General features: G+C 44.4%; 1 protein-coding gene across 35 annotated transcripts in view; it reads left to right on the top strand.

Annotated features, from left to right (window-relative positions):
• The window catches only part of LOC106577623 (receptor-type tyrosine-protein phosphatase delta), a 645,315-nt gene that overhangs the window by 583,834 nt on the left and 35,378 nt on the right, over window positions 1-26,103 (top strand). For 18 of the 35 annotated variants that reach the window (XM_014155859.2, XM_014155852.2, XM_045701361.1 and 15 more), the window contains 3 exons: window positions 510-622; window positions 3,176-3,217; window positions 3,788-3,885. In XM_014155859.2, the coding sequence (XP_014011334.1) occupies window positions 510-622; window positions 3,176-3,217; window positions 3,788-3,885 (253 nt within the window). The remainder of the gene's footprint in view (window positions 1-509; window positions 623-3,175; window positions 3,218-3,787; window positions 3,886-26,103) is intronic. The other 17 variants (XM_045701366.1, XM_045701364.1, XM_045701369.1 and 14 more) reach the window with 1 other exon arrangement.

Below are 26,103 nucleotides of genomic sequence, written 5' to 3'. Positions count from 1 at the left end.
ATTATATCCCTGAAGAAGATGGATTATATTTAATTGATGAAATCTCCCAATGCCATGTAGGTTAATCTCAGGGATTGAGTGTATTTATGGCACCTCTCTATCCTCTCATAAGCATGATATGGAATTTATTAGACCGCATTCCCATTATCGGAATGAATTAAAGATGCACTAAAGTTCATTACTGGGCTTTAACTTCATGCTTCTTGAAATGTGAATCTGATCAACTTGTATGAACATTAAGATATATGTCCCACTAAGAGTAGCATTCATCCCCATGTATACAAAACATAACACAATCTGGCGGATTAAAGGAGGACGCAAACTATGCTGGAACCCATCAGATGTAACTCATCATCAAGACATTGTATATGGAAAATGTATACATTTTTATTAGTGTCATTTAATTTAGGGAAATATCTTCAACAGGGATGAATATGCACCAAAAAAACGATAGAACACAAAACATTTTTTTTTTAAGTATTCATGTTTTAAATGTTTTATCCCAACAGGAAAAGGGCAGAATCCGAAGCTAGAAAAGGAAGTCTGCCCAACAGTAAGGAGATTCCGTCTCATAACCCCACCGACCCTGTGGAGCTTCGACGCATGAACTTCCAAACGCCCGGTAAGGGAATTTTGTGCCAGCAAACATAAATCACACAAACCACTGCAAAGCTTCCTAGGTCCATAATCACTCAATGATTTAAGAAATTACGGACATCTTAGTCAAATTAAGATGGCTTTAAATTAAGATGCCTGTAGTTACTTATCTTCACCTGACTTAGTAAGTGAAGCAGCAGAATTAATGTAATATATCAAATCTGGTTTATTATTGGGAAAGTGTGTGAATGTCTCCTCTTTGCGATGTGCTTGCTCATGCGTGACCTCTTTAAAAGTCAACACCTAAATGCTAAACCAACACTTCTCACGGAGTTCCCGTGACTAGAACATTCTGGGGGGGGGGGTCATTGTTCAAAGTGTGGCTGGACATGATGGAAAATGGACAGGTGGTGGGGAAAAGATACGCAGGGTCAAAACTGATGAACTCCTCCCAGGAGATAGAGAGAGAGAGCAAAGAGAGGTGCTGAAGACAGCAGTGCAAGGCTAATACTTTCATGGCAGTTACCATCATCCTTGTCTTCACGGGTCACCTACAGATGTAGGATATTTATTTGAGCCAGTTTGCTATAGCATGAAAATACTCCTGTAGCAACAGGAAATGTGAATTATTATGTGGGGTTGATACATTTTTCATTATGGCAAATCAAGACAGACATTTTAAAGTGGAAATCTTTTTAAACATTGAACACACTACATGTTTACTGCTGTGAAGGAAAATTCTCAGCAACAAAAGAGTGATCAAATTAAGATCCTACAGCTGTAGGTCGGTGCAGTCTTTGCCAAGCTAACACTAGTCTCAAAGTGACAGTGTAGCATGATGGAAGTCACAGGTAGCTGAAACTATGACAGTGTCACAGTGCCATGTTACATCCTGTACATGAGGCAGTGGACGGTGGAGAGTGGGCCAGTGACAAGTTGTGAACACAAATGTCCCCTCCCTTTTGACCTTCGAGGTGAACAGCGGTTATGCCTGAGCTGCCTGGTCATGTGACCCCTTTTTGTTGCCAAGTGGAAAAAGATGGCTGTCACAGTCCATTTGTCCCTTGGATAGCCAATGTATTTTCACATTTTTTGAGTGAAGAGACACGCTCAACTTGGTACTGGAGTTCTTCTGGCAGCGACAGCAGTGGGACAGGTGTTCAGGGACTGCCAATAATGTAATATCAAAGCCATATTTTTCAGGTCAGCTCGTATGAAAAGGGAATAAAATATCCCAGCCGCAGGCCGATTTTTTTGGAAAGATTATGCATATTTATGAAACCTCTACTCTCAATGACGTTCTATCCATTACTGGAAATGTCAAACTTGGCAAAGGGGGCGTTTTTTTCCCATCTCAGTTTTCACTTTGAGAAGGGGACTTCAGAGTGATCTAAACCACCACACTTTCCCTATTTCCGGAATCCTCAACAACCATCTTGATTAGTCTCGCACACCATTCTCATTTTCCAAAGAGCCTCTCAAAGTGGCTCTCGACTTGCTCGAGCGGTCCAAACATCTTTGTCTCCCTCTTTTAGAGCTTCTTCTCCAATGCTGATTGGTGCTACATTAGACTGTTTCTCCTCCCTCTCTCCCTCCCTCTTTTCCTCTCTCTCACCTCGCTGCTCCTCAATGCGTATTTCCATCTTGAGGATGCTTGATGTGTGCATGGCGCCACACGGCGAGTGGTAGTTCCATTGTCATCCGGCGGCTGAAAATGGGTCTTGAGTGGTAGGGGCCGATAGAAACACCCTCTTGGAGAAATAGAGCGAGTGAGTGCGGGAGAAAAGAGGCCTCGCTTTTTCGCTTTTTCCATTAGCTAATGCCCACTTGTGTTATCAGTATAGATGAAAAGACCACTGACTTGCCCTTGCAGACACTTGTCTCAGGCGGGAGAGTGGGAAAAACGTCACTGTGTCCCGGCTATTATGAAACCTCTGCTATCTGGGACTGGGTGACAGCACTTTGTGCGGCGCCGTCGTCACGAACCCCACCACCCGGTAGCCGAAAGTTGTCCTGAGTCAGTGTTTCGGGAGCTGTGTTTAAGCCTGGACATACATAGTGACTTCGGTCAACCCCACACAACACCCCTTCTCTGCTCTCTTCTCTGTTCTCTCACATACCTTCGCCACAAACAACTTATACAGAATACATTGGTAGCCTGTGTGCTAACACTATTAACAATGTCAGTTCTACCTTGTCAAAGTAAAGTCCACCAAAGTTTTTTATGCAAGGTGAAACTTCCTGCCTGCAGACTTTGTAGGATATCTGATGGTCAGAATGGATCTCATTATGCAATCGCTTGACTCAGTTCTTCAATGTCTCCAAATTGTTTCCCGGCTCTGTTTTGTTGAGTGTTTTCATGTCCTTCCCACCGATTTACACATGGTGGTGTAGGCTAACTTCTAGCATGTCAATGTGTGCGTTACTAACAGATCTATGTGACATTTAGATGATACAGTGTATAATTCTAGTTTCCGTCAGTCACCTTCCCCAACGGTTTCTACCCCTAAAACAAAAGATTCATCACATTTCTACAATCGTCTAAGACTTTTTATTTATACCGCCGTTTCCTCCGCAGGTTCAGGTGACCCCGGTTACCCCAGTAACCTCCATTTGTCAAGTTAGTTGGTCTTGTTTATGCATTCACCACATTCTTTCTTTCTCTCTTTTGTTTTGTTCCGTTTTTTCCCTTCATCCCCCTCTCCTCCTCCTTTCTACGTAAACTTGTAGTCAATCTCACCCCATCTAATCCACACATTACTTATTGCCATGTCATCCATCGCAGGAGGCGGAGTTTAAAAATTACACCCCCTAGTAACATGTCATAACTCAAAGCAGACAACATCTTGGCCTAACTTCGTGATTTGTTTGTTTGTGGTTTGGTTTGTTTGTTTGTGAGTATGTCTTCCGTCATGCTAACTCCCACCGGCCGCTTCGGTGTGAATAACATTCTTCTCTCACAGTAGGAAGTGTTACAGGAAGTGAAGTCTGTTCGATGACTTCTCATTGACTTCCTTTCCTGTCCATATCTTCCTATGAGCATGCCACTGCTTTGAGTGAAAAAATAGCCTAACAACGATCCACTTCTCCATTCCCCTGTTACACACATGCTGCTTTTTATTCACTGGTTGTAACCGTAGTATCGACCCCTCACCCCTGGCGACTGACCTCTCGTCCGTTTGATTGACAGGCATGGCCAGCCACCCACCGATCCCCATCCTGGACCTAGCTGATCATCTGGAGCGCTTGAAAGCCAACGACAACCTAAAGTTTTCGCAGGAATACGAGGTAAACATTGAGCTTGTTTCTTATCTGTTTGCATATTAGGGTCAGATTGGAGGTATTATCGGAGAAGAATTCATGATTTCGATGAAATAAAATGCCGTCTGTCATTCAGAACAAAGGGTTGGTATATTAAAGACTTTCAACTTTTGATTATGCTTCATGGTTACAGTGAAAACATCACTGGGTGTCCCGGTTTGGACTGAGTTGTATGTATGTGAAAACATGGAAATTCCATGTCGATTAATTCCATTAATCTACATGCTTGTTAGCGTATGCTACCCCAAAAGTGTAGGCTCATGTGCCTGTGAGAGAAGCTGGATGCCCTCTAAACTCATTGTGTCACTCATTGTGTAATGTGTCAGGGAGTTTATTTAAGCCCCAAGTCTCGCCATGTAATGTTATTTTCCCGGAACCCTTTAATCCAGTCATTACAAAAGTGTCACAGCCCTGCCAACCTGCCGTTCAGGAAAGCCAGTCCTCACATGGCAGCTGGCATTCAGGAAAAAAAAACAAAGATGGCTTCCTGTGGAGAACCTGTTCACCGGTCGCACCCAGGAAACCCAAATCTCACAATCCTTCCAATCTGCCCAATGCAAAGTGAAAATCAAACATTTATCCAGTCACAGCGGGCTTGATTGAAAGGCTCGTTGTCCCCGCGCCGCCGTATCTCTGAATGGCAATCATTTTCCTATTTAATATGGACGCCGCTCGGAAAAGGTCAGCTTCTCGCAAACACAACATAATCTCAGTTGCTCGCAGACAAGGTGACAGGACTCATCGGCCAGGATTCGCCAAAGTCTCATCTGACCAGAGAAGAAGAAGGGAAGAAGAAGAATTCTTTGGTAGGACTGTGGTGGTCATAAAATGTTGTCAGCCGGGTATTGTCATGCAAATGACTGCTGGTAGTTGAACATTAATTAACATAAACATGTCTCCACGCCTCCACACTTACAAGCCACTGATGCAAGATTTTGGAACATTTAGGCCCCTACATTTCAAAAGGGTAATAAAACCATTTAATATACACTGAGTGTACAAAATATTAAGAACACCTTTCTAATATTGAGTTGCACCCCCTTTTGCCCTCAGAACAGCCTCAATTCATCGTGGGCATAGACTCTACAAGGTGCCGAAAGCGTTCCACAGGGATGCTGGCCCATGTTGACTTCAGTGTTTCCCACACTTGTGTCAAGTTGGCTGGATGTCCTTTGGGCGGTGGACCATTCTTGATACACACAGGAAAATATTGAGCATGAAAAACCCAGCAGCTTTGCAGTTTTTGACACACTCAAACCAGTGTGCCATACCCCGTTCAAAGGCACCGTCTGAATGGCACACATACACAGTCCGTGTCTCAAGGCTTAAAAATCCTTCTTTGACCTGTCTCCTCCCCTTCATCTAAACTGATTGAAGAGAATTTAATAGGTGACATCAATAAGGCATCAGAGCTTTCACCTGGCTATTAAAAATCAAATACACATTTTCCCTCATCAATCTACACATAAGACCCCATAATGACACAGCAAAAATTGTTTTTTAGAAATGTTTGCTAATTTAGATTTTTTTAAAAAAAATAGAAATATCACATTTACATACATTTGAAGTCGGAAGTTTACATACACCTTAGCCAAATACATTTAAACTCAGTTTTTCACAATTCCTGACATTTAATCCTAGTAAAGATTCCCTGTCTTAGGTCAGTTAGAATCATCACTTTATTTTAGGAATGTGAAATGTCAGAATAATAGTAGAGAGAATTATTTATTTCAGCTTTTATTTCTTTCATCACATTCCCAGTGGGTCAGAAGTTTACATACACTCAATTAGTATTTGGTAGCATTGCCTTTAAATTGTTTAACTTGGGTCTGTAATGCGTAGCCTAGTGGTTAGAGTGTTGGCCTATGTAACCGAAAGGTTGCAAGTTCATATCCCCCGAGCTGACAAGGTACAAATCTGTCATTCTGCCCCTGAACAAGGCAGTTAACCCACTATTCCTAGGCCGTCATTGAAAATAAGAATTTGTTCTTAACTGACTTGCCTAGTAAAATAAAGGTTTAAAAAAATATATAATTTTAAATAAAAATATGCGTCTGTGTGTAGATGAGTCAGTCACAGGACAGCAGATATGAGTAATGTATGCAATTTTACTCAACAATAATCACAATCCAAGGCCACAATAATGGACCGCAATACAATAAACAATCACTCACAAACAAACATGGGGGAACAGAGGGTTAAATAATGTACAAGTAACTGGGGGATTGAAACCAGGTATGTAAGACAAGGACAAAACAAATGGAAAATGAAAAGTGGATCGGCGATGGCTAGAAGGCCGGTGACGCCGAACGCCGCCCGAACAAGGAGAGGGACCGACTTCGGCGGAAGTCGTGACAGTACCCCCCCCTTGATGCGCGGCTCCAGCAGCGCACCGACACCGACCTCGGGGATGACCCGGAGGATGAGGCACAGGGCGATCCTGTGCCTCGGTGGAACTCCCGCAGCAACGAAGGGTCCAAGATGTCCTTCACCGGCACGCAGCATCTCTCTTCCGGACCGTACCCCTCCCACTCCACGAGGTACTGAAGGCCCCTCGCCCGACGCCTCGAGTCCAGGATGGCCCGAACAGCATACGCCGGGGCCCCCTCGATGTCCAGAGGGGGCGGAGGAACCTCCCGCACCTCAGACTCCTGGAGTGGACCAGCCACCACCGGCCTGAGGAAAGACACATGGAACGAGGGATTAATACGGTATTCTGGGAGAAGCTGTAACCTGTAGCATACCTTGTTCTATCTCCTCAGGACTTTGAATGGCCCCACAAACCTCAGACCCAGCTTCCGGCAGGGCAGGTGGAGGGGCAGGTTTCAGGTCAAGAGCCAGACCCGTACCGGGGCCTCACTGAGGTGGCGGTCGGCGCTCGCCTTCTGCCGCCTCACGGCCTTTTGCAGGTGCACATGAATGGCGTCCCAGGTCTCCTCCGAGTGCTTAAACCATTCGTCCACCGCAGGAGCCTCGATCTGGCTCTGATGCCAAGGTGCCAGAACCGGCTGATACCCCAGTACGCACTGGAAGGGGGAGAGGTTAGTGGAGGAGTGGCGGAGTGAGTTTTGGGCCATCTCTGCCCAGGGGATAAACGCTGCCCACTCCCCGGGCCGGTCCTGGCAATATGACTGCAGAAACCTACCTACATCCTGGTTTACTCTCTCCACCTGCCCGTTACTCTCGGGGTGAAAACCTGAGGTGAGGCTGACCGAGACCCCCAGACGTTCCATGAACGCCCTCCATACCCTGGACGTGAACTGGGGACCCCGATCAGAGACTATGTCCTCAGGCACCCCGTAGTGCTGGAAGACGTGAGTGAAAAGGGCCTCCGCAGTCTGTAGGGCCGTAGGGAGACTGGGCAAGGGGAGGAGACGGCAGGACTTAGAAAACCGATCCACAACGACCAAGATCGTGGTGTTGCCCTGTGAGGGAGGAAGATCCGTCAGGAAGTCCACCGACAGGTGCGACCACGGCCGTTGTGGAATGGGTAGGGGTTGTACCTTCCCTCTGCGCAGGTGCCTGGGAGCCTTGCACTGGGCACACACCGAGCAGGAGAAAACATAAACCCTCACGTCCTTGGCCAAGGTGGACCACCAGTACTTCCCTCTAAGACAGCGCACTGTCCGACCGATGCCAGGATGGCCAGAGGGTGACGTGTAGGCCCAATAGATCAACCGGTCACGGACAGCAGACGAAACGTACAAGCACCCAGCTGGACACTGGAGAAGAGTGGGCTCTGTACGTAACGCCCGCTCGATGTCCGCGTCCAGCTCCCACACTACCGGTGCCACCAGGCAAGAGGCCGGGAGTATGGGAGTGTGATCCATGGACCGCTCCTCTGTGTCATACATCCGGGACAGTGTGTCTGCCTTAGCGTTCTGGGAACCTGGTCGGTAGGACAGGGTGAACACAAAACAGGTAAAAAAACATGGCCCACCTTGCCTGGGGAGGGTTCAATCTCCTCGCCGCCCGGATGTACTCCAGATTGCGGTGGTCAGTCCAGATGAGAAAAGGGTGTCTCGCCCCATCAAGCCAATGTCTCCACGCCTTCAGAGCCTTGACGACAGCCAACAGCTCCCGGTCCCCCACATCATAGTTTTGCTCTGCCGGGTTTAGCTTCTTCGAAAAGAAGGCACAGGGGCGGAGCTTCGGTGGCGTACCTGAGCGCTGAGAGAGCATGGCTCCTATCCCAGTCTCGGACGCGTCCACCTCCACTATGAACGCCAAAGAGGGATCCGGATGAGCCAGCATGGGAGCCGAGGTAAACAGAGCCCTCGGATGACCAAAAGCCTGTCCGCCTCAGCCGACCACTGCAGTCGCACCGGTCCCCCTTCAGCAGTGAGGTCATGGGAGCCACTACCTGACCAAAGCCCTGGGGATGAGAGGCAACGGGTAGCTGTACCTCACCGTGATCTGATTGATACCCCGATAGTCAATACACGGGCGCAGACCTCCTTCCTTCTTCTTCACAAAAAAGAAACTCGAGGAGGCAGGTGAAGCGGAAGGCCGAATGTATCCCTGCCCCAGGGATTCGGAGACATATGTTTCCATAGCCGCCGTTTCCTCCTGTGACAGAGGATACACGTGACTCCTGGGAAGTGCTGTGTCTACCAGGAGATTTATCGCACAATCCCCCCGTCGGTGGGGTGGTAATTGAGTCGCCTTCTTCTTACAGAAGGCGAGAGCCAAATCGGCATATTCTGAGGGGATGCGCACGGTGAGACCTGCTCTGGACTTTCCACCGTAGTCGCACCGATGGAAACCCCTACACACCTCCCTGAGCACTTTCGTGACCACCCCTTGAGAGCCCTCTGTTGCCACGACCAGGGTAGGCCCAGCACCACGGGAAACGCAGGAGAATCAATAAGGAAGAGACTGATTCTCTCCATGTGACCCTCCTGTGTAACCATGTCTAGTGGAGCGGTGGCCTCCCTAATCAGCTCTGACCCTAATGGTCGACTATCTAGGGTGTGCACAGGGAAGGGCATATCCACAAGAACAAGGGGGATCCCTAAACTATGGGCAAATGAACGGTCAATAAAATTCCCAGCTGCGCCTGAATCTACGAGCGCCTTATGCTGGGAATGCGGGGGAAAATCTGGAAATTTAATAAACACATACATGTGAGCAACAGGGGGCTCTGGGTGAGCCTGGTGCCGACTCACCTGGGGTGACAAGATAGTGCCCTGCCAGCTGCCTCGACTCCCTGAGGAAACCCCCCAGCACCGACCAGCAGTGTGCCCTCTGTGGCCACAGATGGTGCAGGGAATGGCCCCTCCGGTTGCCCTAATCGCAGCACCTCCCAGCTCCATGGGTGTCGGAGCGGAGGTGCTGGGGTATGGAACTGACAGGCCCTGCTCTGGACCTCCGCAGGTAGCCAGCAGGTTGTCCAGCCGGATGGACAGGTCCACCAGCTGGTCCAACATGAGGGTGGTGTCTCCCGACGGACATCCTCGCGCAGACTGCACCGGTAGTGTTCAATCAGGGCCTTGTTGTTCCATCCCGCGCTGGCGACCAGGGCCCGGAAGTCCAAAGCGAAATCCTGCGCGCTCCTCGTCCCCTGCCTCAGGATGGAATAGATGTTCACCAGTCGAAAACTGCCCGAACGCGGCGGGTGAACCCTGCGTAATGGTCCAACGCCGCGTCTCCTTCACTCCATACGGCGTTGGCCCACTCCAGGGCTTTGCCTGAGAGGCAGGAGACGAGGGCGGACATGCTCTCACGTCCCGAAGTCGCCAGGTGGACGGTCGCCAGGTAGAGTTCCAGCTGGAGTAGGAACCTCTGGCATCCGGCAGCTGTCCCATTATACTCCCTCGGGAGCACGAGCCGAGGGAGTAGGGCCTGCTGTAGTGGGGATGGTGGAGGCGCTGGAAGACCTCCTCCTCTCTCCCAACGATCCATTGTCTGCGGCACGCGATCTATGGCGGTGCCCAGACATTGCAACATGGTCGCGTGCTGCTGGATGCGCTCCTCTACCGCCACAGGGAGGGCGTCTGCTCCTGCTGACTCCATTCGGTAGTGAGTGATTCTGTAATGCGTCTGTGTGTAGCTGGTGTAGATGAGTCAGGCGCAGGACAGCAGATATGAGTAATGTACGCACTCACAAATAAACATGGGGGAACAGAGGGTTAATTAATGAACAAGTAATTGGGGGATTGAAACCAGGTGTGTAAGACAAGGACAAAACAAATGGAAAATGAAAAGTGGATCGGCGATGGCTAGAAGGCCAGTGACGTCGACCGCCGAACGACGCCCGAACAAGGAGAGGGTCTGACTTCGGCGGAAGTCGTGACAGGGTCAAACGTTTCGGGTAGCCTTCCACAAGCTTCCCACAATAAGTTGGGGGAATTTTGGCCCATTTCTCCTGACAGAGCTGGTGTAACTTAGTCAGGTTTGCAGGCCTCCTTGCTCGCACACGCCTTTTCAGTTCTGCCCACACATTTTCTATAGATTGAGGTCAGGGCTTTGTGATGGCCACTCCAATACCTTGACTTTGTTGTCCTTAAGCCATTTTGCTACAACTTTGGAAGTATGCTTGGGGTCGTTGTCCATTTGGAAGACCTATTTGCGACCAAGCTTTAACTTCCTGACTGATGTCTTGAGATGTTGCTTCAATATATCCACATCATTTTCCATCCTCATGATGCCATCTATTTTGTGAGTTGCACAAGTCCCTCCTGCAGCAAATTACCCACAACATGATGCTGCCACCCCCATGCTTCACGGTTGGGATGGTGTTCTTCAGCTTGCAAGCGTCCTCCTTTTTCCTCCAAACATAACGATGGTCATTATGGCCAAACAGTTCTATTTTTGTTTCATCAGACCAGAGGACATTTCTCCAAAAAGTACGATCTTTGTCCCCATGTGCAGTTGCAAACCGTAGTCTGGCATTTTTATGCCGATTTTGGAGCAGTGGCTTCTTCATTGTGAGCGGCCTATCAGGTTATGTCGATATAGGACTTGTTTTCCAGTGGATATAGATACTTTTGTACCTGTTATCTCCAGCATCTTCACAAGGTCCTTTGCTGTTGTTTTGGGATTGATTTGCACTTTTTGCACCAAAGTACATTCATCTCTAGGATACAGAACGTGTCTCCTTCCTGAGCGGTATGATGGCTGCATGGTCCCATGGTGTTTATACTCGCGTACTATTGTTTGTACAGATGAACGTGGTACCTTCAGGCATTTATAAGTTGCTCCCAAGGATGAACCAGACTTGTGGAGGTCTACAATTTTCTTTCTGAGGTCTTGGCTGGTTTCTTTTGATTTTCCCATGATGTCAAGCAAGGAGGCACTGAGTTTGAAGGTAGGCCTTGAAATACATCCACAGGTACACCTCCAATTGACTCAAATAATGTCAATTAGCATATCAGAAGCTTCTAATGCCATGACATCATTTTCTGGAATATTCCAAGCTGTTTAAAGGCACAGTCAACTTAGTGTATGTAAACTTCTTACCCACTGGAATTGTGATACAGTGAATTATAAGTGAGATAATTAGTCTGTAAGCAATTGTTGGAAAAATGACTTGTATCATGCACAAAGTAGATGTCCTAACCGACTTGCCAAAACTATAGTTTGGTAGCAAGATATTTGTGGAGTGGTTGAAAAATGAGTTTTAATGACTCCAACCTAAGTGTATGTAAACTTCTGACTTCAATTGTAAGCATTCAGACCTTTGACTCAGTACTTTGTTGAAGCATCTTTGGCAGCAATTACAGCCTTGAGTCTTCTTGGGTATGACGCTACAAGCTTGGTACATCTGTATTTGGCGAGTTTCTCTAATTTTTCACTGCAGATCCTCTCAAGGTCTGTCAGGTTGGATGTGGAGTGTTGCTGCACAGCTATTTTCAGGTGTTAGATCGGTTTCAAGTCCGGGCTCTGGCTGGGCCACTGAAAGACATGCAGTGACTTGTCCCGAAGCCACTCCTGAGCACTCTGGAGCAGGTTTTCATCAAGGATCTATCTGTACTTTTCTCCTTTCAACTTTGCCTCGATCCTGTCTAGTCTCCCAGTCCCTTCTGCTGAAAAGCACCCTGACAACATGATGCCGCAATCACCATGCTTCACCGTAGGGATGGTGCCAGGTTTTCTCCAGACGTGACGCTTGGCATTCAGATCAAAGAGTTCAATTTTGGTTTCATCAGACCATAGAATCTTGTTTCTCATGGTCTGAGTCTTTAGGTGCCTTTTGGCAAACTCTGAGCGGGCTGTCTTATGCCTTTTACTGAGGAGTGGCTTCCATCTGGCCAATCTACCATAAAGGCCTGATTGGTGGAGTGCTGCAGAGATGGTTGTCCTTCTGGAAGGTTCTCCCATCTCCACAGAGGAACTCTGGAGCTCTGTCAGAGTGATCATCGGGTTCTTGGTCACCTCCCTGACTAAGGCCCTTCTCCCCCGATTTCTCAGTTTGGTCGTGCAGCTAACTCTGGGAAGAGTCTTGGTTGTTCCAAACTTCTTCCATTTAAGAATGATGGAGGCCACTGTGTTCTTGGGGACCTTCAATGCTGCAGAAATATTTTGGTACCCTTCCCCAAATCTGTGCCTTGACACAATCCTGTCTCTGAGTTCTATGGGAAAGTCATTCGACCTCATGGCTTGGTTTTTGCTCTGACATGCATTGTCAACTGTGGGATCTTATATACAGTTCCAGTCAAAAGTTGGGACACACCTACTCATTCAAGGTTTATTTATTTTATTTTTTACTATTTTCTACATTGTAGAATAATAGCGAAGACATCAAAACTATGAAATAACACAAATGGAATCATGTAGTATCCAAAGAAGTCTTAGACAAATCAAAATATATTTTATATTTGAGATTCTTCAAAGTAGCCACCCTTAAGCCTTGATGACAGCTTTGTACACTCTTGGCATTCTCTCAACCAGCTTCACCTGGAATGCTTTTCCAGCAGTCTTGAAGGAGTTCCCACATAAGCTGAGCATTTGTTGGCTGCTTTTCCATCACTCTGCGGTCCAACTCATCCAAAACCATCTTAATTGGGTTGAGGTCGGGTGATTGTGGAGGCCAGGTCATCTGATGCAGCATTCCATCACTCTCCTTCTTGGTCAAATAGCTCTTACACAGCCTGGAGGTGTGTTGTTATCCTGTTGAAAAACAAATTATAGTCCCACTAAGCGCAAACCAGATGGGATGGCGTATCACTGCAGAATGCTGTGGTAGCCGTGCTGGTTAAGTGTGCCTTGAATTCTAAATAAATCAGACAGTGTCACCAGCAAAGCACCCCCACACCATCACACATCCTCCTCCATGCTTAACGGTGGGAACCACACATGTGGAGATCATCCGTTCACCTACTCTGCGTCTCACAAAGACACGGCAGTTGGAACCAAAAATCTATCATTTGGACTCATCAGACCAAAGTTCAAATATACACTGGTCTAATGTCCATTGCTTGTGTTTCTTGGCCCAAGCTAGTCTCTTCTTTTTCTTGGTGTCCTTTAGTAGTCATTTCTTTGCAGCAATTCGACCATGAAGGCCTGATTCTCGCAGTCTCCTCTGAACAGTTGATGTTGAGATTTGTCTGTTACTTGCCTTCCCTGTAGCTCAGTTGGTAGAGCATGGTGTTTGCAACGCCAGGGTTGTGGGTTTGATTCCCACGGGGGGCCAGCAAAAAAAAAGATAAGAGCGTCTGCTAAATGACTAAAATGTAAATGTAAATGTACTTGAAGTCTGTGAAGCATTTATTTGGGCTGCAATCTGAGGTGCTGTTAACTCTAATGAACTTATCCTCTGCAGCAGAGGTAACTCTGGGTCTTCCTTTCCTGTGGCGGTCCTCGTGTGAGCCAGTTTCATCATAGCGCTTGATTGTCTTTGTGACTGCACAATTGGCCCTGTGTCGTCCGGGTTAGGGTTTGGCCGGGGTATACCGTCATTGTAAATAATATTTTTTTCTTAACTGACTTGCCTAGTTCAATAAAGGTTAAATAAAAATAAATAAAACAAATAAAAAATAAACTTCAAACTTGTTCTTGACATATTTTGTAATTGGTCTTTTAGCAAATAGGGAAATCTTCTGTATACCACCCCTACCTTCTCCCAACACAGCTGATTGGCTCAAACGCATTAAGAAGGAAATAAATTCCACAAATTAACTTTTAAAAAGGCACACATGTTAATTGAAATGCATTCCAGGTGACTAGTTGAAGAAACTGGTTTAGAGAATGCCAAGGGTGTGCAAAGCTGTCATCAAGGCAAAGGGTGGCTACTTTGAAGAATCTCAAATCTCAAATATATTTTTATTTGTTCAACACTTTTTTGGTTACTACATGATTCCATATGTGTTATTTCATAGTTGTGATGTCTTCACTATTATTCTACAATGTAGAAAATTGTAAAAATAAAGAAAACCCTTGAATGAGTAGGTGTGTCCAAACTTGTGACTGGTACTGTAGACAGGTGTGTGCTTTTTCAAATCATGTCCAATCAACTGAATTTGCAACAGGTGGAATCCAATCAAGTAGTAGAAACATCTCAAGGATAATCAATGGAAACAGGATGCACCGAGTCTCATAGCAAAGTTTCTGAATACTGAATATATTTGCGAATATCTCTAAAACGGTTTTCACTTTGTCATTATGGGGTATTTTGCGTAGATTGCGTAGGCATTTTTTTATTTAATCCATTTTAGAATAAGGCTGTAACGTAACAAAATGTGGAAAAAGTCAAGGGGTCAAAAAACTTTCCCAAGGCACTGTAATACAGTCCACACTCAAAGGCAATTACTAGAATTTGTTTAATTTTGGAGTATAGGCTGGACCAATTATGTGCCAAAGACATCTTAAATCTATAAAATTTTAAAAAATATTTTTCTTCTGTATGTAATATGTGGTAGGCTATTAGGCAATATTGTATAACGGCACAATCATTATTTCAATTCAGTTTTTTTTGGGGGGCTCATATTCAGGTCTATGCGTATGAATAAGCTCTAATATGGGTATGGCCGTTCTACATGCAGTGTCTTAAATGCATCACCTTATAAAGCACTGTCCATGTTGTTGTTTGGCTTTGAAGCAACATCCACAATGACCATGTTTTCCACTCAGTTTCAAGCTATTGTTGAAAATCTTTCTTCAAATTGATAGATCACAGTGAGGTGAGTTTTAAAAGCCTAATACAATTTTGATGATAAGTGTTTGATGTGATTTTCAATTTCTTTTGCATTGATGTCAGAGTGGTTAGATGGACGTCGTTAGCCAACGCATGTCCAGAGTGCATAAGAGGTGATTACTGTGACTCATTACCGCGACTCAATGGTCACTTGGAATTTGACTGCGGTCATGACTCATGACTGCCGGTGGGGTGTTAATACGGTTACCGCAACAGCCCTAGTCTTTGGTTTGTGGCGTTCACAAAGACATAATCTTATTTCTGTGATTTCATCAGACGATGAAACCTACTGGGTTTGATTGATTGGAGCAGAGTGGCAGGGCCAAATGTAAAGTTACCGTTTTTTCCCTCCCCTCACAGTCATTGCTCTCGGCAGTCACTCCACAAATGTGGAAGTAAATACCTTTTTAAAGCCCAATAAATCCCCTGTATTCCTACAGCCGCTTGCTATTGCTAAATAGATTCTGTGCGAAACACAATGGGAGTAAATCTAAATAGATGAACTTGCATTCAACTGAATGTTGGTGAAGCTGCAGAATTGTGCTAGAGCGCCGGGGTCCTTTCAGGGGCATTGTGTATGATGGAACTGCAATCAACCTCTTTCTCTCTCTCGCTCTCTCTGCCTCTCTCTCTGTCTCCAACTTTCTCTGTCTCTCTCACTCCCTCTCCCTCTCTCTGTGGGCTGAGCCACCACAGTTCCAAACCATGAGGTCAAAATGTGGCTGGCTGCCAAGCTGCCCCAACCGCTATTGCACCTTAAGTACATTGAATTTTAATTCCAAGGCTGGTATTTTCACAAGGAATGGAAAGTCATTTTCAGAGCACAACGAAAGGTCTTTGTTATGAGCAATGTTGCAACCGACTGTTTCAACATATTTTGTTAAAAATGCGGCAGCTTAGCTTTGTCCTGACTCGCACTGCATTCTGGTCTGTATTTCTGCAGATAATGTATGTCGCACAACTGAGATTTGGTCAAAGTTCACATGCTCTTAACCCTTATAAAAGTGTATCTCATCCCCAAGCCAAAGAGAAATCAGACATAAATCAAAGGTTAACTGTCCAAAAAGTAAATATCCCTTTTTCAGTCATTCGTCTAGAGATTATACAGGGAGATTTTATCCAAGACTCTAACCGCCTCATGTATAAACAAACTTGATAATTTCATCTTTAAACAAGGGGTGAGAAAGCGTTTGGTTGTAAACTCTAGAGCCTTGTTCGGTTTCAATACTCTTACAATGCATCCTTCCTCCACACTTCCTAAAAGGAATCACTAACCTCAAATCAAATTTAATTGAATTGTATTACACATGTGCCGAATACAAGAGATGTAGACTTTACTGTGAGGTGCTTGCTTACGAACCCTTTCCAACAATGCAGAGTTAAAAAGTATGAAAATTCGCTAAAAAGATCAACGAAAATAGTAGCACAATAAATAAATAAACAATATAGGAAGATTAATACCGAGTTAATGTGCAGGGGTACGAGGTAGTTGAGGTAATTGAGGTAATGTGGACATGTAGGTATGGGTAAAAGTGACTAGGCAATCAGGATAGATAATCAACAGAGTAGCAGCAGCGCATGTGTGAAAGTGTGTCCATGTGTGAGTGTGTGTGTGTGGCATCAATATGCATGTGTGTGTGTTTTGTGTTTGTGTGAGCGTGTGTGTGTGTGTGTGGGTAGAGTCCGGTGAGTGTGCATAGAGCCTGTGCAAGTCAGGGTAGCCATTTGAATAACTGTTCAGCAGTCTTATGGCTTGGGGGTAGAAACTGTTCAGGAGCCTTTTGGTCCCAGACTTGGCACTCTATTACTGCTTGGGTAGCTGGAGTATTTGACAACCTTTAGGGCTTTCCTCTGACACCGCCTGGTATAGAGAACATGTATGACGGGGAGATCGGCCCCAGTGATGTCCTGGACCATCTGCACTACCCTCTGTAGCGCCTTATGGTCGGATGCCAAGCAACCATACCAAGCGATGATGCAGCTAGTCAAGTCGTGCACAGCTACTCAGTCATGGGTGAACAGGGAGTACAGGAGGGGACTAAGCACGCACCCCTGAGGTGTCGACGGTCAGCATGACAGATGCGTTGTTGCCTACCCTCACCACCTGGGGGCAGCCCGTCAGGAAGTCCAGGATCCAGTTGCGGAGGTTGGTGTTCAGTCCCAGGGTCCTTAGCTTAGTGATGAGCTTGGAGGGCACTACTGTGTTGAATGCTGAGCTGTAGTCAATTAACAGCGTTCTCATGTAAGTGTTCCTTTTGTCCAGATGGGAAAGGGCAGTGTGGAATGCAATAGAGATTGCATCTTCTGTGGATATTCCAGTCTGTGCTAGCGAAACAGTCCTGTAGCTTAGCATCAGGTGACATGCTGGTAGAAATTAAGTAATAAAGATTTCAGTTTTCCTGCAGTAAAATCACCGGCCACTAGGAGCGCCACCTCTGGGTGAGCATTTTCTTGTTTGCTTATGGCCCTATACAGCTCGTTGAGTGTGGTCTTAGTGCCAGCATTGGTTTGTTGTGGTAAGTAGACAGCTACAAATAATATAGATGAAAACTCTCTTGGTAAATATTGTGGGCTACAGCTTATCATGAGGTATTCTAACTCAGGCAGAACCTCGAGACTTCCTTACAGCGCACCAGCTGTTGAAAACAAAGAGACACACACCACCCCCGAGTTTGCCCAACGCTGCCGTTCTGTCTTGCCAATGTATAGAAAAAAACTGCTAGATTTATATTTTCCATGTCCTTGTTCAGCCACAACTTGGAGAAACAACGGATATTACAGTTATTCAGATCACGTTGATAGGATAGTCTCTAACAGAGCTCATCCAGTTTATTTTCCAGTGATTGCACGTTCGCCAATATAACGGACGGTAGAGGTGGTTTATCCACTCGCTGACGTAGTCTCGTCAGGTATCCCACACGCCGGCCTCTATAACGCCGCTTTTTCCTTCTTCGAGTGTCAGGGATTTGGACCTGGTCTGGGATGAGCAGTATGTCATCCCCGACTCATTGAAGCAAAAACCCTCGTCTAAATCGAGGTTAGTGATCGCTGTTCTGATGGCCAGAAACTCTTTTCGGTCATAGAAAATGATGCCGGAAACACGTACAAAACAAATTAAGATCAGCTCAAAAAAACACACAAAATAGCACAATTGGTCAGTAGCCTGTAAAACGGCTGCTATTCTCTCCAGCGCCATCTTAGTAGCCTGAATTTACTGGATTGGTGTCATAAACCTTTCCACTAGCTTGCTTTCACCAATTATGTGATGTCACTATCAGAAAGGAGGAAGGAATTATGCATTTAAATAATATTTTAACACGTTTACCTCTCTGTGCTTCCTGCCCTTTGGCGTCAGGTACCTTCATTTCCAATAGTGAGTATAATCGAGCTCATAACTCCCTTATTGGAAATATAAAAAGTTAGAGACTCATTAAAGAACACAGCCCAATATTTCCTCTGACATGTGAAATTGAACACTATGTTTAACAACGTGGTGTTTTCTCTTACACAACAAGTGGTATTACATTTAATAGCCAGTTTATTTACGGTGAGGGACCATCCAGGCTTTACAGAGATTGCTGATTCTGTTGGTTGTACTCAATTGTACAGCTCTTCTGTGTGCCGTAAACCCTAACCCGATAGAAGGACCAAGGATGGTGGAGAGCAAACTTGGCCTTTGAGGAAAACCTAATCTACAATGGCTAAAATAGTGGTCTCTTATCATTGTAGTTATTATAGTAGACTATTGTTGTGTTCTTTTTCTGCTTACTAAGGTTGGCATTCATTGTATACAACAATAGTCAAAGGCAATAGAGAGAGAATTTACTTTGACTAAAAAGTACAGTGCCGGTCAACAGTTTGGACACACCTACTCATTCAAGGGTTTTTCTTTATTTTGACTATTTTCTACATTGTGGAATAATAGTGAACACATTAAAACTATGAAATAACACATATGGAATAATTTGAGATTCATCAAAGTAGCCACACTTTGCCTTGGTATGTTTTAACAGTCACAGTGGGTACAACATCTCCTGTACACTTCCTGATAAACTCAGTCTCCGTCTCAGTGTATTCGTCAATATTATTCTTGGAAGCTACACGGAACATATCCCAGTCCGCGTGATCAAAACAATCTTGAAGCGTGGATTCCGATTGGTCAGACCAGCGTTGAATAGTCCTTAGCACGGGTACTTCCTGTTTGAGTTTCTGCTTATAGGAAGGGAGGAGCAAAATGGAGTCGTGGTCAGATTTGCCGAAAGGAGGGCGAAGGAACTTTCAAAGTTCTTTAAATTTTCCGTTTGACTGACTTTCATGTCTTAAAGTAATGATGGACTGTCGTTTCTCTTTGCTTATTTAAGCTGTTCTTGGCTAATATGGACTTAGTCTTTTACCAAATAGGGCAATCTTCTGTATACCACCATTACCTTGTTACAACACAACAGATTGGCTCAAATGCATTAAGAAGGAAAGAAATTCCACAAATTAACTTTTAACAAGGCACTCCTGTTTATTGAAATGCATTCCGGGTGAATACCTCATGAAGCTGGTTGAGAGAATTCCAAGAGTGTTCAAAGCTGTCTTAAAGGCAAAGGGTATTTTTATACTTTTATATTTTTATTTGTTTAACACTCTTTTGGTTCCTACATGATTCCATATGTTATTTCATAGTTTTGATGTCTTCACTATTATTCTACAATGTAGAAAATAGTAAAAATAAAGAAAAACCCTTGAATGAGTAGGTGTGTCCAAACTTTTGACTGGTGATTCCGCCATGTTTTAATTTTTTTTCATTTATGAGACCAATGTTAAGCCATTGTATGCTTCTCTACCAACTATAATTAGACATTTGGCAACCCAAAGACTTTGTTTAGCCCTGCTGATGCCTATAAGCGTTACATTTTCAAAAGACAGTAAAGAGCCGGAATACATTTCATCTTTCTTTAACATGTATTGTTGTACCCAAATAATTTATGATTACTGCATGTCAGTATAGAAGCCCAGACATTCCTAACACATTCCTAACTCCTAACTTCTTATTATATCAGCTATTGTTTTCTCTTGTAAAGCTTAAGCACTTCCGATTTATTCATGCACACCATTTGCTCTTAACAAGGATCCCTCGAGAGCCACTTAACATTCCAAGGCTACGTCTCACATGTCACCCTTTTCCCATAGGAAGTAGTGCGCTATATAAGCAATAGGGTGCCATTTGAGATGAAGGCTTGGAATGTGAAGTGCTTAAGCCCAATACACTGCCAACCATCCTACAGTTTAGACTGACAAAAATGGACACTGTTGTTAAAACCATTCCCTTCATCTGATTCCACATTAAATAGCTGTAAGCCATTATGAATGTAGTATGTAGTAATTTTCCTATTCACTTTAGCAAGTGAAAGCATTCTTTATTTATTAAAAATAAATTTGTGACCAACTTTTTATTTCGATTTGTCTTCATGATTTCAGGGGGGGGGGGGGGGGGGTTTACAGGTACAAAAAAAAATCTTAGAAATGCATACAAAAATAACCCCAACCTATTGCCCCCCTCAGTCTCCATCCACCTGCCCGCATCCTCCCTCCCCACCCGGAAACAATGCCGCCCAACTCACCTAGCCCCCCTCGGCCCCACCTACTCTATCCAAAGAATGCATGCCTCCTACCCCTTGCCATACCACCCAGCAACCGAGGTTGCCCATCAGTACCCTTCCTACCATCTATCCCCTGAGTCTCTTTTGTGCCACTGGCCTACACTCAATAACCCATAATGTCAAACTGGAATTATTTTTCTTGAAAATTTTACAAATTAATACAAAATGAAAAGCTGAAATGTCATGAGTCAATAAGTATTCAACCCCTTTGTTATGGCAAGCCAAAATAAGTGAATGAGTAAAAATGTGATTAACAAATCACATAATAAGTTGCATGGACTCACTCTGCAAGAAATGTGTTTAATATGATTTTTTAATGACTACTTCATCTCTGTACCCCACACATACAATTATCTGTAAGGTCCCTCAGTCAAGCAGTGAATTTCAAACACAGATTCAACCAATTCAACCAATGTGATAGGAGAAAACAACTGAGGATGGATCAATGACATTGTAGTTACTCCACAATACTAACCTAAATGACAAAGTGAAAAGATGGAAGCCTGTACAGAATACAAAAATTCCAAAACATTCATCCTGTTTGCAATAAGGCACTGGAGAACTGCAAAAAAATATCAAATAAATTAACTTTATGTCCTGAATACAAAGCGTTATGTTTGGGGCAAATCCTACACAACACATCACTGAGTACCACTCTTCATATTTTCAAGCATGGTGGTGGCTGCATCATGTTATGGTATGCTTGTCATCGGCAAGGACTAGGGAGTGTTAAGTATAAAAACAAACATAATATAAACTCAGCAAAAAAGAAACGTCTCTTTTTCAGGACCCTGTCTTTCAAAGATTATTTGTAAAAATCCAAGTAACTTCACAGATCTTCATTGTAAAGGGTTTAAACACTGTTTCCCATGCTTGTTCAATGAACCATAAACAATTAATGAACATGCACCTGTGGGAACGGTCCTTAAGACACTAACAGCTTACAGACGGTAGGCAATTAAGGTCACAGTTATGAAAACTTAGAACACTAAAGAGGCCTTTCTACTGACTCTGAAAAACACCAAAACAAAGATGCCCAGGGTCCCTACCCATCTGCGTGAACATGCCTTAGGCATGCTGCAAGGAGGCATGAGGACTGCAGATATGGTCAGGGCAATAAATTGCATTGTCCGTACTGTGAGACGCCTAAGACAGCGCTACAGGGAGACAGGATGGACAGCTGATCGTCCTCGCAGTGGCAGACCACGAGTAACAACACCTGCACAGAATCGGTACATCTGAACATCACACCTGCAGGACAGGTACAGGATGCCAACAACAACTGCCCGAGTTACACCAGGAACGCACAGTCCCTCCATCAGTGTTCAGACCGTCCGCAATAGGCTGAGAGAGGCTGGACTGAGGGCTTGTAGGCCTGTTGTAAGGCAGGTCCTCACCAGACATCACCGGCAATAATGTCGCCTATTGGCACAAACCCACCGTCGCTGGACGAGACAGGACTGGCAAAAAGTGGTCTTCTCTGATGTCGTGGTTTTGTATCACCAGGGGTGATGGTCGGATTCACGTTTATCGTCGATGGAATGAGCGTTACACTGAGGCCTGTACTCTGGAGCGGGATAGATTTGGAGGTGGAGGGTCCGTCATGGTCACAGCATCATTGGACTGAGCTTGTTGTCATTGCAGGCAATCTCAACGCTGTGCGTTACCGGGAAGACATCCTCCTCCCTCATGTGGTACCCTTCATGCAGGCTCACCCTGACATGACCCTCCAGCATGACAAATCCACCAGCCATACTGCTCATTCTGTGTGTGATTTCATGCAAGACAGGAATGTCAGTGTTCTGCCATGGCCATCAAAGAGCCCGGATCTCAATTCCATTGAGCACATCTGGGACCTGTTGGATCGGAGGGCTTGGGCCATTCCCCCCAGAAATGTCCGGGAACTTGCAGGTGCCTTGGTGGAAGAGTGGGATAACATCTCACAGCAAGAACTGGCAAATCCGGTGCAGTCCATGAGGAGGAGATGCACTGCAGTACTTAATGCAGCTGGTGGCCACACCAGATACTGACTGTTACCCCCCCCCCCTTTGTTCAGGGACACATTATTCTATTTCTGTTAGTCACGTCTGTGGAACTTGTTCAGTTTATGTCTCAGTTGTTGAATCTTGTTATGTTCATACAAATATTTACACATGTTCAGTTTGCTGAAAATAAACGCAGTTGACAGTGAGAGGATGTTTCTTTTTTTTGCTGAGTTTAGGTAAGCACAGGCAAAATCCTAGAGGAAAACCTGGTAACCTAAAACACAAGGCCAAATATACACTGAAGTTGCTTACCAAGATGCCATTGGATGTTCCTGAGTTGCCTAGTTACAGTTTTCACTTAAATCCGCTTGAAAAGCTATGTCAAAACTTAAAAATGGCTGTCTAGCAATGATCAACAACCAACCAGAGGTTGAAGAATTAAAAAATATTAATTTGCAAGTATTGTACAATCCAGGTGTGCAAAGCTCATAGAGATTTATCAGAAAGACTCACAGCTGTAATCACTGCCAAAGGTGATTCTAACTCAGGGGTGTGAATGCTTATGTAAATGTCTCTGTATTTCATTTTCATAAAATTTGCTAAAATGTCTAAAAACATGTTTTCACTTTGTCATGGGGTATTGTGTGTGTAGATGGGTGAGAATGTTTTATTTATTTAATCCATTTTGAATTCAGGCTGTAACACAACAAAATGTGCAATACTGTAAGTCAAGGGGTATAAATACTTCCTGAAGGCACAGTAATTGTGTTAGGCTTTAGCTGAGATTGTTCTTTATAGAGAAGTATATTTGTCCAGGCCACAGTTGTTCCTTGACGTGCACCATTCATTCTCGCTGTCAATAATTCTAATGTTATAACTTCTAACAGTAAATGTATCCACTGGTTAAATTGCAGAGAGTGAGGTCTTAGAACCCCAAAAAATTATCGCAGCAGTGCTGCCTGCCAGCAGTAATCTTGTGTTATTGATTGAGAGATTCAAGAGGCTATCATCATTAAGTAACGTAATAGATGAAAGCATTGAATATTTAAATGCATGGCCTTCGAAAGGAATTTTGCTCCAGAAGCATTTAACTGCAGGCCACTCCCACACCATATGAAGGAATGTGAAGTGGCTCTCAAGGGATCATTGTTAGGAGCAAATGGTTTGCATGAATAATTTGGAAGTGCTTAAGCTTTACAAGAGCAAACAATAGCTGATATCATGAAGTTAGGAATGTCTGGGCTTCTATACTGGCTTGCAGTAATCATTTGGGTACCTGTCAAAGAAATATGAATTGAGAGTTTAAAGTTATTCACAAAAATGTTTTTGCATGCTTTTTCAGAAACTGTTAAATGTTAATATAACTTGAAGTATGGCGAGGGAAAAGTGCACATCATAACAACCTTAATAAGTACACAATTCAAATGAAACGATTCGTCTGTGTCTGAAACTGCTTTTGTATAGTGCATTGACCAACCTCAAGTAATTTACTTTTGTAGCAATTTGTTTTACTCTTTACTGTCTTTAAAAAATAGAATGTTGATAGGCATCAGCCTGCAAGCAAGTTTTTGGGTTGACAAATTTCATATAACAGTTGTCAGAGAAGCACACAATGGCTGAACATTGGTCTCTTAAGTCGCAGAGAGAGTAATGTCTTTACGGCATAAATAAAATAAATGAAAACATGGCGGAATGTGTTGACTTTGAAAATAGGCTTTTAAGTCAAAGGAAATTATCTCTATTGACTAGGACTAATATTGTAGGGAACACAGTGAGCAGTTGGGAGTTGGGGTCAATTTGATCGTGAACATTATCTTGATGTTACAGTCAGTGAACAAACTTAAAATGTATAAGTTGATGGTTTGTATTACGGGACGCCAAAGTCATATTATTCCATATTCTATTCCAATTAAAGGTTTGTTCAGATTCAGTTAGATCTGTGGACAATACTTTTTTAATGGCTAGCTCAGAATATGAGTTTTCACATTTTTTAATATATATTATAGAGAATCAGTCTATCTGGGGCCCAGATAATTTATTTAGAAATTCTATCTTTGGATAGTTCGGTAGTTGGGTTACCCAAGGGACTCCGCAGGCCAGCATAGCTGACCTAAGTTGTAAATATAGAAAAAAAAGAAAAAGGAAGTTGTCTGTTAATGTAATGTGTCGTTCAAATCTTGGAATGTTCCCAAACCATTACTGTCCATGATATTGGTAAGGGTACAGTTTCCACATTTGGACCTTTGGGGGGATGCAAAAGGCCGCTCTCCAGATCGCAAGGCTTTGCGATCGAACTCAACTTCATTGTGGTCACACATGCTGAGCTTAGGTACGATTTTATCTACAGTGAGCTCCAAAAGTATTCAGACAGTAACAAATGTTTTGTTGTTTTGGCTCTGTACTCCAGCACTTTGGATTTGAAATGATACAATGTCTATGAGGTTAAAGTGCAGACTGTGAACTTTAATTTTAGGATATTTTCATCCATATCAGGTGAACCGTTAAGAAATTACAGCTATTGTGTACATAGTCTCCCCATTTCAGGGGACTAAAACTGTTGGGACAAATTCGCTTATACACTGCTCAAAAAAATAAAGGGAACACTTAAACAACACATCCTAGATCTGAATGAAAGAAATAATCTTATTAAATACTTTTTTCTTTACATAGTTGAATGTGCTGACAACAAAATCACACAAAAATAATCAATGGAAATCCAATTTATCAACCCATGGAGTCTGGATTTGGAGTCACACTCAAAATTAAAGTGGAAAACCACACTACAGGCTGATCCAACTTTGATGTAATGTCCTTAAAACAAGTCAAAATGAGGCTCAGTAGTGTGTGTGGCCTCCACGTGCCTGTATGGCCTCCCTACAACGCCTGGGCATGCTCCTGATGAGGTGGCGGATGGTCTCCTGAGGGATCTCCTTCCAGACCTGGACTAAAGCATCCGCCAACTCCTGGACAGTCTGTGGTGCAACGTGGCGTTGGTGGATGGAGCGAGACATGATGTCCCAGATGTGCTCAATTGGATTCAGGTCTGGGGAACGGGCGGGCCAGTCCATAGCATCAATGCCTTCCTCTTGCAGGAACTGCTGACACACTCCAGCCACATGAGGTCTAGCATTGTCTTGCATTAGGAGGAACCCAGGGCCAACCGCACCAGCATATGGTCTCACAAGGGGTCTGAGGATCTCATCTCAGTACCTAATGGCAGTCAGGCTACCTCTGGCGAGCACATGGAGGGCTGTGCGGCCCCCCAAAGAAATGCCACCCCACACCTTGACTGACCCACCGCCAAACCGGTCATGCTGGAGGATGTTGCAGGCAGCAGAACATTCTCCACGGCGTCTCCAGACTCTGTCACGTCTGTCACGTGCTCAGTGTGAACCTGCTTTCATCTGTGAAGAGCACA

Source organism: Salmo salar, chromosome ssa18, assembly GCF_905237065.1.
Source record: "Salmo salar chromosome ssa18, Ssal_v3.1, whole genome shotgun sequence".
NCBI classification, from domain to species: domain Eukaryota; kingdom Metazoa; phylum Chordata; class Actinopteri; order Salmoniformes; family Salmonidae; genus Salmo; species Salmo salar.
This window is presented reverse-complemented; position numbering and strand designations above follow the sequence as displayed.